Source organism: Sycon ciliatum, chromosome 5, assembly GCF_964019385.1.
Source record: "Sycon ciliatum chromosome 5, ocSycCili1.1, whole genome shotgun sequence".
Taxonomy (NCBI): Eukaryota; Metazoa; Porifera; class Calcarea; order Leucosolenida; family Sycettidae; genus Sycon; species Sycon ciliatum.
In genome coordinates, this window is record NC_088647.1 from 19,559,582 (window position 1) to 19,574,238 (window position 14,657).

The 14,657-nt window shown below is 46.7% G+C and overlaps 1 protein-coding gene across 2 annotated transcripts in view; it reads left to right on the forward strand.

Moving 5' to 3' along the window:
* Positions 1-6,844, forward strand: part of LOC135817946 (solute carrier family 13 member 2-like) — a 16,708-nt gene extending 9,864 nt beyond the window's left edge. For both annotated transcript variants that reach the window (XM_065331252.1, XM_065331253.1), the window contains 6 exons: positions 444-563; positions 818-897; positions 2,774-2,898; positions 3,226-3,387; positions 4,596-4,736; positions 5,681-6,844. In XM_065331252.1, the coding sequence (XP_065187324.1) occupies positions 444-563; positions 818-897; positions 2,774-2,898; positions 3,226-3,387; positions 4,596-4,736; positions 5,681-5,875 (823 nt within the window). In that variant the 3' untranslated portion in view covers positions 5,876-6,844. The remainder of the gene's footprint in view (positions 1-443; positions 564-817; positions 898-2,773; positions 2,899-3,225; positions 3,388-4,595; positions 4,737-5,680) is intronic.
* Positions 6,845-14,657: the final 7,813 nt, after the last annotated feature.

The following is a 14,657-nucleotide window of genomic DNA, read 5'->3' on the forward strand; positions in this document are numbered from 1 at the left end:
TCAAGCGGCCCAAGGCGCTGGCCATGCAGCCTTTAAAGTTATTATGCGGCCAACCCGCCTGTGTGGATTCACAGGAAGCGTGAGTTTTGAAGTCTGAAGAGAATATTGAACGGTCGCTGATTGGATGACAATTACACCATGGCTTAGTGGTACTCCAGCCGAGTCTGACGTGAACCGGAAATTTTTTTGGTAGAGAGCATCGCTGGCCATAAGCGAGGGTCCCTGGTTCTAGTCCTGGTGGTGACAATCATTTTTTTCTTCAGACTTTTCCCGTTTGCGTCCTTCCCTCAAACCAATGTTGTAAAAGTTGAATTCACTATCATGGGTGATCCAGGTCTAGCTGTCTCATAGTCTACTTTTGTTTCTTTGACATTGGCAATAAACATGCACTTGTCTTTGCTTACTCTTTGGCCATAATGTGTCTTTCTTTGTTTAACTTTCAGATTTGCTGAGAAGGTCATCCTCGTCGTGTTTGCGGCTTTTGCAGTTCTTCTATTTTTCCGCCGGCCTGGATTCATGCCCGGCTGGGAGGAGTTCTTCCCAAAGTACGGCGAGAACAAGAGGTAGGTCGTGCACGCCCATGTGCGTGTGTTTGCGTGTGCGTGTGCGTGTGTGTGTGTGTGTGTGTGTGTGTGTGTGTGTGTGTGTGTGTGTGTGTGTGTGTGTGGCACTAAGGAATACAGAGACACAATCTCACACTTTCCTATCGGCCCCAGGCAGTATTAGCAATGAACATAAGACACTCTGACACTTCGCTAGTGCATCATCATTTTTGTCTTGCTCCTTTCTTTCTCCTGTGCTGCTGTTGTGTGCACAGCTATGTATCGGACGGTACGAGTGCCATTCTTGTGACCTTGCCTCTCTTCTTCATTCCATCCAGCTGGCCATTCCCAAAGTGTAGGTGACTATATCGTAATGGCGCGTATAACAGCTGGGCTTTTTCCTGCAGAAGCCGATATCAGTGCTAGGCTTCTATTCAAGTCAGGCTTCTATTCGAATCAAGCATGTCTGCGTGTGTCAACAATCAAATCAGGTGTATGAGCGGCCATCAGTGCATCTTGAATATCACCGGCTTGTGATCAAAACTGGCTTCTATATGATGCAATGAATAGAACTATAATATTATGTGCACTGATGTCACAACCATAGCGACGAATAAAGAATTGTAAGCGGAGATACGCATGCTTCTGTATGAGACAGGCTTTAGTACGAGACTCTACTGTATGTATTACGCGGTGTGGACGTGTACATGCATAGTATGTTTGGACTAAGCCGCGTTTGCAGTATTCGCGTGTAAATCTTTACATGTACACGGGTGAAGACATCGCATGCTGCCCTCTACAGTATAATCTGGTACTAGTAAGTGGATTGGGCAAGATGTGACCGAACTGTTTCGGTATCATTTCAGAATATCCGCAACTCTGGATCACATACGCGTCAATGCGGAAGGGCCAGACATCTGACACGTGACGTCACTGTTCAGTTCCACAAAAAATTGGCAGAAGACTAGTAATATTTCCACTAAAACTCACCCACAGGGTGCCCGGCAGACATTCGAGGTGCTCGTCAGGGCCTGCTCTAGACATTCAACACAGCCCGGTCAGAGTGTACCTGGCGCATGCAGGCCAGCCGGGTCAGATTATCCGGCAGAAAAACAACCACAAGGCCTGCTTAAAACGCAGGAAAACAGAAAGGCGAATTTAGTGCCAGAAATCGGACATTTTAGAGAACAAGGCGAACGATCAAAGTCCGCAAACGTAGAAGGTAAACGACATTACGTGAAGAATGCAAAGCAGTTCCATAGGATTCTGATTTAACAATTTGAAAAAAAGGAATTCTGTTTTCCAATTACTAATTAGTACTAGTACTAGTACTAAGTAGTAGCAGCCTAGGAGGACCAACATGTTCACATATTAGAGCACTGGGGGGTGCCTGCAGCACCTTGTGGAGTGGCTGCTTCCTCGCGACCAAATCCACCGCCGCTCGTCTTCCTTTGGAAATGCGTCTTGCACAAAGCGCACGACATGGATACTAGTAGACTGGCATGGTCGTAGTCCAGCCAGGGTCGACCTTTCTTCCAAGAGTCTTGGAAAGCGTGAGTTCTTTTTCTCTTCGCTGCGGGCTCCATCGTCCAAATCACCAATCGGCTGAAAACTTGCCACTGTGTCAAAAGCTATAGCCAAAGTTACGCTTTTGACTGCCTGCCTCATCGACTTTGAATGTCCTGACTTCCTGCTCGCCGCTGGCCAGATCGCGCTCGAACCAGTTGACCCTAGCCGAGTTTCTGTTGCTTGTAGACTGTAGACTGTAGTGTGTAGATCTACCATGGTGTACGGTTGCGCTAGATTTGCAACAGATGGGGTCCGCGAGTCGTAAAACACCCGTATTTTAGGAATCCATTGTCAGTTTGAGACATTTTTCAGCCGGGTCAGACTGGACCCGGTGTTATCTGTTCAGCCAGGTCGTGCAGTTCCCCAGCCGGGCGCGTGACCCGGCTGACCCGGCTCTCCAGCAGGCCCTGCTCGTTACATCGAGGTCCGGATGAGAGGGATATTATCATGTAGATCCTTGAAGGTGGCGTCGTTTCCATGCACGCGGACACTCCAGTCTGAATGAGTCTAACACCAACCGTGCAATGTATTTTGTAAGAAGTGCGATGGCAGTTGTATAATTAAATTATGCTGTCCACCGTTCAATATTGAATCCCTGTCACACTGTCCATGCTGCATTTGTTTCTTGTTCTCTCCTTATGTGTTCTTCTCACTGGGCACAGCTAAATTTGATTCTCAGAGTGCAGACCATCGGCGTATTCTTGAGTGGGACGTTGTTCACAAGAAAATGCCCTGGGCAGTCGTGCTTCTGGTCGGGGCAGGTCTGTGCCTGGCGAAAGGTGCTGTGGTAAGGTGGCCGCGTGCAGTCCAATGGTGTGTGTGTGTGTGTGTGTGTGTGCACGTGTGTGTGTGTGAGTGAGTGAGTGTGTGAGTACGTGCGTGTGTGTGCACGCGCACAAGCACGCGCGCGCGCGCGTGTGTATGAAATGATGACCGTTTCATCGATTACAGTTCTTGCTCTTTCATTTCTGTGGGAATTGGTGTGTGAAGGCTGTAGTGTCCAAACCGTCCACGTATCTCAATTTGTGTGTGCCATCGACCAAATGTGATTCAGTGTCTGTGTATATGGGTGTGATATGACAACTTGTCTTGTTCTGCTTGCCCATCACGTCAGGAATCGGGACTGTCCTGCTGGTTTGGGGAGAACCTGAGCTCCCTGGGCGACCTGGATGTCAAGCTGGTCGTGTTCATCCTGGTCATCTTCATCACCTTCTTCACCGAAATTGCCTCAAACACGGCCACGGCCACTATCTTCTTGCCCATCTTTGCCCAGCTGGTGAGTGATTTCCCGTACACACACATGCACACACGCATGCACCTCAGACCTCAGACCTGCCCATCGCGGAAGCGATGATAGCGAACAGCTATGTTAGACATAGCAACTTGTGCTGGGATTACACCATTCAACAGCTTGCAAGGCTGATGAATTGACCGCCACTAATTTTAGCCTGGTATCCACCACACAGCTTATTGAAGTGACTTTTTCTGGTCAGCGAATCCCTATTTTCATTTTTCATATTTTTCACATGCACGCGTGCATGCACACACACACACACATCCGCACACACATATGCATGCACGCATGCATGCGCGCGCTCACACACACACACGCACGTAGTATAACAGACCTAAGCACCAGATTTCCTCCCTGCACAAGATGTGACAGTGCATGAGCGAAACCAACATTGTATTCGGATTTTGAAATGATGTTCAGCAGCAGTGTAGCTGCTCCCCCTTTTAGGGGGGGGGGGGAGGGGGGGGGGTCATGTCTGCATATGTGTAGGATAACTGGGGTGTATCATTCATGGTCATTACGTGCATGCTGAATGTAGGACGGCATTTTTAAGGGGGGGGGGGGGAGGGGCACGTATCCCCTTGTGCACCATGTGGGCTACGTGCCTGTTTTTTTCATGAACAAACTCATTCAGTCGAGTCGTGGAACTACTAACATTACGAGTATTACCAACAGCAGAACAAACAGGGACATAATTATTAGGTGTGTGGAGACCAGGACCTAGCTGGTTGGTGCTTTCTCCAGCTCCACCTCGAGTGATTTCACTTAGCTCTTGTTCCGTCTTGACGATGTCAGCCATCTGCGCTGACTTGCCGGGGCTGTTCAACCTAGCTTCATCATCATTTTCAGATATCGATGGGCAATGAGTTCCGAGTTTTCGTACCACAGTGAAGTACATGCAGTAGTAGGTCACACCTCCATTTCAAGTTTCCTAATAAAGATTGTGTCAAGGTTGTGTACTGGAGTTTCTTGGTAAGTAATGTGTGTTGGTACGTGTGAGTGTGTTTTGTGTGCGCATGTGTATGTGTGCGTGTGTGTGTGCATGTGCGTGCGTGTGTGTGTGTGTGTGCATGCGTGTGTATGTGTGCTCACGTGTATGTGTGTGCTCGCGCGCGCGCGCGCGTGTGTGTGTGCGTGTGCTCGCACGCGTGCGCGTGTGTGCGCGCTTGCATGTACGCATTTGTGTGCAGGCCGTGAGCACGCTCAATGTCAACCCCCTGCAGCTGATGGTGCCCGGCACGGTGGCATGCTCTCTGGCATTTATGCTGCCCGCAGCCACCCCTGCCAACGCCATCGCCTTCTCGTACGGTCACCTGAAAGTCATTGACATGGTAAGTTTACTTAGGCCTGTGGGGATTTCCCTATCAAAAATTTAATAATAATAATACTACTAAACCTACCCTGGTCCGGATACCCTGATTCTGTGCTCAGTGCTATCTCTGTAGGAGCACTGAGCATGTGCAAACAGTGCTCAATGTCATCAAGGAAGAACGGCATGCATGCACCATTGCTGATAGAGGCGAGCAGTGCTGCACTCACAGGCCCGTCGCACCGACTTTGGAGGTGTGGCGGCCATGGAAGGGGGGTGCGGGGGTCCTCCCCCGGGAAAAAATTTCAAAAAATTGAAGCCAATGGCAAGCATTTCCGGGTATTTGGTGCCATTTCAGTGCACGGTAACTACAATGAAAGTCTTTTTGATTCTGCAACAAACGAAGAAGACGCTACAATCGGGGACAAACATTACCCTCCCCCGGGAAAAAATTCAAAAAATGAAGCCAATTGCAAGCATTTCCAGGCATTTGGTGCCATTTCAGTGTATACAACTACAATGAAAGACTTTTTCCTGCAACAAACCACGATCGGGGACAAGGATTTGTCACGTTTGCGCTAAGCTGCGATCATTGTGCTTTGTTGTAATGTGCTCCAAAAAAAAAAAAAAAAAAAACAACGGCCGAAAAAGTGGGGCGGGCTGTGACGGCCTTGACTCAGCGGCACAACTGGATGCCCTACTGTGCATACTTGTAGAGTAACCGGACAAGTGAAGCATGGTTTCGGTGACCACACGCGGGACTGGTCGTTGTAGCGGTCTTTGCCTCTTTGGATGCAGGTTGTCTCTGACATCAGGTTTGTCTTCTGCACATGCGGCACATATCGGAGTCACAGAAATATGGTCGTAAATATCAAAAACAAAACAGTGTATGCGATGCAATGGTGGTTTGAATGGTGATTTGAATTTGAACATATTTCCCATGTGGTTTGCTTGGTGTGACGCTAGGCGCGGATTGGCTTTGTCCTGAACATCATCGGCGTCCTGTGCGTCATGTTCCTGACCAGTACCCTCTACACAGCCGTATTTGACTTCAACACCATACCCAGCTGGGCAAGTCAACTGTCTGGAGCATCTGCATGCACCCTGGCCAACACCACCGGTACACAGAATCGAACGCTTAACACAACACACGTGCAGTAGCCTGCACTGCACTGGTAGTCATGCAGTCTGGTCTGAATGCGCCTGGGTGCTGGAAGATTGCTGCGGTCGTTGTAGCCACACAGCATGTGCCTCTCTTAGCCGCTGCTACTGTTAAAACTAGCAGTGCTGCCGCGTACATTAGCGGCGCATGATAGCAGCGATTACGATTGTGTCTCGTGGTGATGATGTCACTTACATGTATATGATGTGATCTGAGATCTGGGATATTTTTCTCCATCATGTACTGCATTGGAACGTGGTCATTTTTATTAGGGTGTGATGCGGACATCGAACTGTTTGGGCTCGAGGCCGACGCACAGACAAGCGGCTTTCACTGCTGTGGAGTCTCACGTTCCGGATGACACAACTGGAGTCGCTGATTTTTGGTGTCTCGCGTGCTGCCTGAGGCTTCTGGTCTTGTGCTGGACAGTTGCGTGTGCACTGCGTCACTGTGCTCAGTCACAATGACGTCACTGAGTCAGTCACAATGACGTCACTGAGTCAGTCACAATGACGTCACTGAGTCAATCACAATGACATCACTGAGTATACTGCACTACCAATAATACGCTCCAGCTCATTGACATCGCTACCTACTGCTACTAATCCGTTGTTTGAGCAGCAGCATCCATAGTGCCTTGTTTGAGCAGCAGCATCCATGGTGCATTGTTTGAGCAGCAGCATCCATAGTTCTTTGTTTGAGCAGCAGCATCCATAGTGCATTGTTCGAGCAGCAGCAACAGCATGGTATGTCCACATAAGAGCTAACTCACAACAAACACACAACCATAGTAACCTGGACAAGGCCATTAGTGTTCACCTCAGAACCTCAGTTTCCAATGCATCTCTCTATCCCGGAAGTTATTGCTACAGTCTTTGCAGTTCTCTAGTCTGCACAGTGACCTGTCCATGAAGAACGAAACAGTACTGTCTGCCGATTAGCGTGGACATATTGTTTTAGTATATTTACTTGTAACAATGTGGTGATAGTAGGGGAAGAGTGTGTTGCTCCCTACATGGGAGCTCGCGGTTACTAGTATCCTGCCGACTTGAATTCTCACTTGACTGACTCACGACTGCCATCCAGAGCACACGAGAACTGAAGTCCGTCGAACCGTCCACTCGGCAAACCTGCAAGAAGGCACCACTCCCTGCTCAATATACAGTGTTTCGGGGGATTCACCCCTCATCAGTTGAGCATGCGCAGGAAATTCAATTGACCGTAACTTTGGTGTTTCTCAATGGATTTGAGTGAAATTTTGACCACACACTCCTGCCACTATGCTGGCCCTCAGGACATGATTTACAAGTTCTTGCGCCTCACTGACAGGCTTTCCAGGCCGGAAAAACTCAAATTTCCGGCATAGTGCCACGGTGTGCGAGCCACCCAGGAGCCAAACAAATATGCATTTACAATTTTTTCACATTTTCGTGCTCATTCTGTTCGTGCGCGGGACTCAAACCTAGAACAAGTCCAGAAGCAGCCATGGGTGATGGGGTAGGGCCCCTCAACGAGGCCCTGGAATCTGTCACAACGGAACGAGTGGGCGTTCTCTCACACACTCCCACAGACCCAAGTCAATTTTTGAATTTTTTTAGGTTTAGCACGTGCTACGAGGTCGTACCTTTGATACAACATCCAGTGCTGGGACCTCCACAGCAAGCCATTTCCACAGCGCTGCACACCAAATCCAGGATACCCTCAGAAACCGGCAAAGACTACCACTCACGTTTCACTACTGCCTAGTACTGAATCCTACCTGACTTCTTGACACGACTCAAACTTGCCAAAGTCACTAAATCAACGTCAACTACAATAATCAAGCCACATATCTGCAACGTCACGAGGGTGCTGGCAAAAGTCCTGCTGCACGGCGGCGGGCTTTGCCCGCCGCCGTGCAGCCCAATACGTGGCTCAAAAACCTGATTTTTTGGACTTGGAGCAAAATTCTGCACACTTTCACGTGTTTCCATGATACGACAAGTTGCGCACGGTCTGCTCACATTCAAATACAGTGCTGCCAACAAATGACAGCGTGCAACAAAAAAATCTTTCCTTGCAAGGGCACATTTTCGGCCATAACTCTTGAACGGCCGGTCAGATCGGGACACAATTTTCAGAGAATTTGCAGCTATTCATTTTTCAAACTACAACCCAAATATGGCACTCGACAGCAATTTAACAGATTTCTTGGTGCTGGAGTGTAGCAAAGATATAAGCAGCTCCATTCACCCACAGAAAAGTACGGGCGGTTGGAACTGATTTGTAACTTTTCAACCGGTCGCCAACAATTTCAACCGGTCGAAAACCGGTTGGGGCGGTTCTAGAAAATTCCCTGGCATGATGGTATTAATGGCCCACAAAAACTGAAGTGATGAAACTTTCTGCCGTGGGCAGAGGGATCATCGAGTTGCCCACTCTTGGTTATGTACTCATGCCATCACCAACTATCAGTGCACAAGTACTGCTACGCCCTCACTATGATCCATTGCAACAATATCACCAGGCACATGCATGCTACTGCACCCATTAAACCAAGAGTCGCAAATAGGAAAATCGTTGCTGTAAACCACAGCTATAAGGTGCTTTGAGTCCAGTTTTGTGGGAAAGTTGCACTGCACGATGCACAATACCACATTGAGCGAAATTCTTTTTTTCACATAGCGTGAAGTGTCTCTCGAGAAATGCAATGCACAATGCATAGCACATCGCAGAAAAATCTTGTATTGCACCTGCAGTCTAAAACTGCTGGCCAGCCAGAGCTCTTGCGTCACATGCACCAGCATGCAGGAAGTGATGCCCATCACGTGTCACCCAACCTTGAAGTGGATCTGGACTCAATTTCCCGTGATACGACCTGTGATGGAGCTGCAACAGCCAGCGATGCAAGTTTGCAGTCCAATTATTTGAAACTGGCCCGCTATGTTGCTGAGAACGTACTCAAGGCAGCATTTGAGAAATTTCCTTTCGAAAAAATGTTCGGTACAAACCTGGTCGGAAATTGTTTAAACTTTACGGTACTGTGTACGTGTGAAGAAGACAACTACAAGTATTTCATTGCATAGACTAAAGGAGCTATCCAGCATTATCGATAATTTTCACGAAATGAAAGAAGGACCCGCCTCCACCCACCAACCGCCTCCACCCACCAACCGCCTCCACCCACCAACCCCCCCCCCCGATTTTTTTGATGTCTGTAATATCAATATTTTTTCGAAATGAAACTCCCCTTGACCCACCCACAAACGAAACTTTTTCTCTTCGTGTAAAAGATCGACAATTATGGACCCGGCATTATCGATAAATTTCACGAAATGAAAAGTTTAGTGATGAGTAGCTTGTGACCGTCCCCCCACCCCCACCTACTCACCCCTCAACGAAAAATAGCTGGAATGGACTAGTGTTTCAGCTATCAATATTTTTCATTACGAAACCCTTCTTGACCCACCTGCCCATGAACGATTTTTTTCTCGTTTCGTGTTAAAGATAGATAATTATGGACGGCCCCTAACGTGCCAGGTTCGAATGAATGGACCGTAGAAGATTGTTTGTGATATCACACGATCAGAACAGGTGACAACCAACACTACATGGCTGTATACTTGATGTGCTGCATTTACTGGGTGCAACGCAGGGAGTTGTAGCATCTAGGTAGACGGCACAGGCGACTGTAAAGCTAAATGACATGGGGTTCGACCCAGGGGTTCCTGTTTCAGCCACCCCTGGGGCACCATTGGGCAGATCTATACACGCTCGTACATGGCATTGCTGATCTGGGCCGTTCTCAGGGTCAGTAGGTCAAGGCCGTGATCACGGGTTGCACAGATCACGGAGAACCTCCAAATCCTGACCCAGAATTCTATAAAGTATTGTGTAGTCTCTCTGCAGTGTAGGTGCTATGACTCCCTGGTATGTACCTGCTGGTAAATAGACAAATTGCAACCAGGCCATAATTTGGATAGAGCAGACGATCCTGTCCTGGACCCTGTTCCACATTCAAAGTATCTAGACTCATTATAGTGAGGGAGGAATATTGTGGTACTGACTCCGATTTTCATGCGCTAAGAAATTATCAAGTATATGTAACTGTAAGTGATAATCACTCAAAGTACGAAGCTAACAGTAATATTCACTGGTTAGAGGGAAAGGCACAAACGAGAAAGGTCTGAAGAAAAATTGACTGTCACCACCAGGACTCGAACCAGGGACCTTCGCTTGAGGCCAGCGATGCTCTAATCACTGAGCTAAGGTGTAGCCGTCATCCCAGCCGAGATCGTTCAACATTTTCTTCAGACTTCATAACGCACACTAACAGTATCAGCTAATGGTATATGTACTCTTTTTCGATTGTACATGCAAGCTCTACCTTGTGATGTTGAGCTCTCTTCGTTTGGTGGGGGTACTCCGATCGTCTAATGTGAACCACAGTCCACCTACAATTCTACATTTGCAACGTTGTCCAATATGCATCGGCACCCATTGTACATAACTGTTACAGCAGAATGTAGATTATCCGCACCCCTCGGGCGCACACTTTCTCCAGGGGGTTCGGATGGGGAAAAATTCGGATCAGGGAGCAGTCACACATCCATCTAAGACTTGCACATTCCTTCACGTTTCCATCATTTCTCACATTCTCTTCACAGGAACTAGACACACTCTAGCTCCTCAATATGACTCCACGGTGATACATTGTTGCTCCAACCTGTTGCAAACTATCTTGTGCACCGCTTGAATGGTGCTTGGGGTTGGGGAAATGAGCAGAAGCTCATTTTCGTCCCTTCAATTCAATGGAAACTGGCATTTCGAATAAGTGATTGTTCGGATTATCGGCATTCCACTGTACCGTAAAGTCGCGGATAAAAGCCGGGCTTATAAGCACATAAGCCGCTTTCTGCATCAGGCTTTAATGCAAACCAGGCTTGTATGCAAACCATGCTTATGTGCACTACTCGTACTGATATTTTTGCCAGACTTGTATGCCAGGCTTCTACGCGCGGCACGCGTAGATCTACCACTAGCACTGACTACCGGTATGGCGGCAGTTTTACTATGCACCGTACATAGCGCATGCACTCTTGACCCACCCGACCTGCGCTTGCATAGAAGCCAGGCTTCTACGTGCGACAGGCTTGGGCTGTGTTTACATGAAGCGTTTCAACCCGGGTTGAGTTCGACCCGGGTCAGATTTCAACCCCCCATGTGCACAAAGTGAATGGCGCGTTTACATGACGCACTGCGCTTGACCCGGGTTGAAATTTCGCCCCGGGTTGATTTCAACCCTCCCCCCAAGGGGAGGGTTGAAATCAACCCGGGTCAAGAAAATCGTACAAACGTACTTCTGTGCGTATCTCGCGCCAGGTTTGAACAGCACTGCAGATGCAAATTTCGCGCGAACGGATTCACGTGACCATACAGGACTCTAGAAGTGGACTTTTGGCGGCATATCAGTATTTGACCCGGGTCAACTGTCTTCATGTAAACGCTCACCTCTTTTGTCTATCGTACAGACTTTCAACCCGGGCTGAACTCGACCCGGGTTGAAATTTCTCATGTAAACACAGCCTTATATGCATCATTTGACCCGTTTGATTTTCAGGCTTCTATCTGCGATGTGCTTGTGTGCAAACCCGGCTTTTATCCGCGACTTTACGGTATTCATATTCACGCTTTCGGTACAGTCTGGACAGGAGATCCTATATGTAGTTCGACTCAGACTGCCCTTTCCATAATACGTTTCCCATGTACTCGCACTTCTTTTATCGGAACATCTTTTCTTCCCAACCTCAAATCCTGTGCAACACCGGTTGGCTTTCCTCAGTTTCCTGAGTGGTGTTACCTCTCAATAGAAGCATGAGTGGCCATTCAATATACCGGTATAGTAAAACATGTCCATAATTATCGGAGAAAGGATCGGATGTGGCTAAATAATTTGAAACTGTCCACCTCTCCTCACTGCGCTCTTGGCCCACATTTACCACACCATAGCGAGGAAGTTCGTTCTTGGATAGATGCTCTACACCCTCCAGACATCTATCCAAGAACAAACTTCCTCGCTATGGTGTGGTGAATGTGAGCCAAGAGTGCAGTGGTGGGCAGTTGCAAATAATTTTACATATTTTTGTTGAAAGGATGAGAATTCAAAGAAAGCTGGCTGCTTCCTCTATTTAGCGAAGATGTAGCCGACCCATTCAAGTCGTGTGCCCTCTGGATATGTAGTTGTTCGCCATGGTCAACAATCTTCTTCTCCTTCGTTCGTACTTTCACTTTCCTGACCGCGGATACGAGCGGTACCCATGCTCAGGTTAGTGTTTATTTGTCTGTCTATGCACATACATGTAATACAATGTACTGTTCGTGCTGCAGGCACTGGCCGATCATGGAAATAGAGGAAGCAGCCAGCTTTCTTTGAATTCTCATCCTTTCAACAAAAATATGTACACACTTTCCTTGGCTCCTTTTTCCCACCGCCACCATGCATGCACTGCTTTTCAAATTTGTGTTTGCTTTGGTAGTGGTTTCATGGGTATCCTTCAGCCTTCCGTGGCATTCAAAATTCAGAATAGTTTCCACCCAGGTGCTAGTGCCTCTGTTCTGCTTAGCACATTGTAGTAAAATTATTTGCAACTGTCCACCACTGCACTCTTGGCTCACATTCACCACACCATAGCGAGGAAGTTTGTTCTTGGATAGATGTCTGGAGGATGTAGAGCATCTATCCAAGAACAAACTTCCTCGCTATGGTGTGGTAAATGTGGGCCAAGAGCGCAGTGAGGAGAGGTGGACAGTTTCAAATTATTTAGCCGCATCCGATCCTTTCTCCGATAATTATGGACATGTTTTACTATACCGGTATATTGAATGGCCACTCATGCTTCTATTGAGAGGTAACACCATTCAGGAAACTGAGGAAAGCCAACCGGTGTTGCACAGGATTTGAGGTTGGGAAGAAAAGATGTTCCGATAAAAGAAGTGCGAGTACATGGGAAACGTATTATGGAAAGGGCAGTCTGAGTCGAACTAGGATCTCCTGTTCCAGAGCGTGAATATGAATACCGTAAAGTCGCGGATAAAAGCCGGGTTTGCATACAAGCACATCGCAGATAGAAGCCTGAAAATCAAACGGGTCGAATGCATATAAGCCCGTCGCGCGTAGAAGCCTTGCTCTATGCAAGCGCGGATCGGGTGGGTCAAGAGTGCATGCGCTATGTACGGTGCATAGTAAAACTGCCGCCATACCGGTAGTCAGTGGTAGATCTACGCGTATCGCCAAGAGTACATTATAGCAATAAAAACTGCTTTATGGCAGTTTTCTAAAAAAAGTTATTGTGTTCTAGTCCATGGACCCCGTCTAAAAAGTAAGAAATTAACGAAATGTGATAGCTGAAAATTAAAATTTCACACAAAACCTCACAATAATCACAACACTTGAAATGCTGCTTTCAACCAGGGAGTAGTACAATACTACTCCCTGCTTTCAACACTAAACTTGTACTGCACCAACAATTGGCAACATGCATGCATAGGAAAGAGGATCGCGAGGGGAAGAGGTCTTCTGCATGTAGCTTTTCATTCTGTGTGTGATTATTGTGAGGTTTTGTGTGAAATTTTAATTTTCAGCTATCACATTTCGTTAATTTCTTACTTTTTAGACGGGGTCCATGGACTAGAACACAATAACTTTTTTTAGAAAACTGCCATAAAGCAGTTTTTATTGCTATAATTTCTTTTGTTTTTTCTGTCACCAATCAATGGAATGCCCTATATCAATATGTAAATGATGGCCTTCACATCATATCAATACCATATTATACGCATTGATGTGCAAGCCTTTTCTTGCAGAAAATGGCACTAGCATAATGCATGTTCTTCTGCGGGTAAACATGTGAGCATGCAGTGGTGGTTATACTTTTTTTATACGGAGGTCATTCTGTGCATGTTGCTGTTGCAGAATTTCATGACTCTGTCATAAAATTGTCTTGCCTTTCAGATATTTCAGATTTCTCCACCCTCAATCAGATTTATTTGAGAAATGTAGCCATGCGGCAGGTGCGTGTCGCAAATGTTTTTGTTGATTCTGTGTTTATAATGGTTTATAGTCATGGGTTATCGTGATAAGGTCATCCAGCATCATGTTGAAACTGAAATCGTAATCCTGTTGATGTCGATACAACTTTTGGAAGTAGTTCAATGACTTCAAACTGTTAGTCCACGATTGTCTAAAACAACACAGCAAAGGAGGAACAATAAACATGTATTAAAATGTAAACGAATACATTGCTGAGTCCAAAACCTCGTTCCAACAACTACACTGATCCTGAGGAGAAAAGGTACAAGGCTATGGTTGGAGGTACTGAGAGATAAACAAGGCACTCCACAATAATAAAATCTTACACATCTTTTGGTGAGTATGAATGATATCCAGTCGAACCTCTTTAGGACGAACACCAAGGGACCGATGGTATTTATTCTGTGAGCTTAACCTATTTTATAACCGGAGAATACAATTATATCTCCAATAGACATAATACTCATAAAAAGGACACACTTCAGGCTCATTACAAACATCTTGAAAGTTTTCGTCTTCACAAGTATACTTTCAAGCCTTCTCATCAGGTGAAATACAGGCAAGGGAAAAGGAACAGGAACAGTGGATTAAATACAGTAAGAAGGTGGTAAAACAGCGCAAAAAGAAAGAAAGAAAGAAAGAAGATAGCTAAAGTAAACAGCGAAAATTGCAATAATGACACAAAGGTGCAAATGCGAGAAAACTCAATAAGC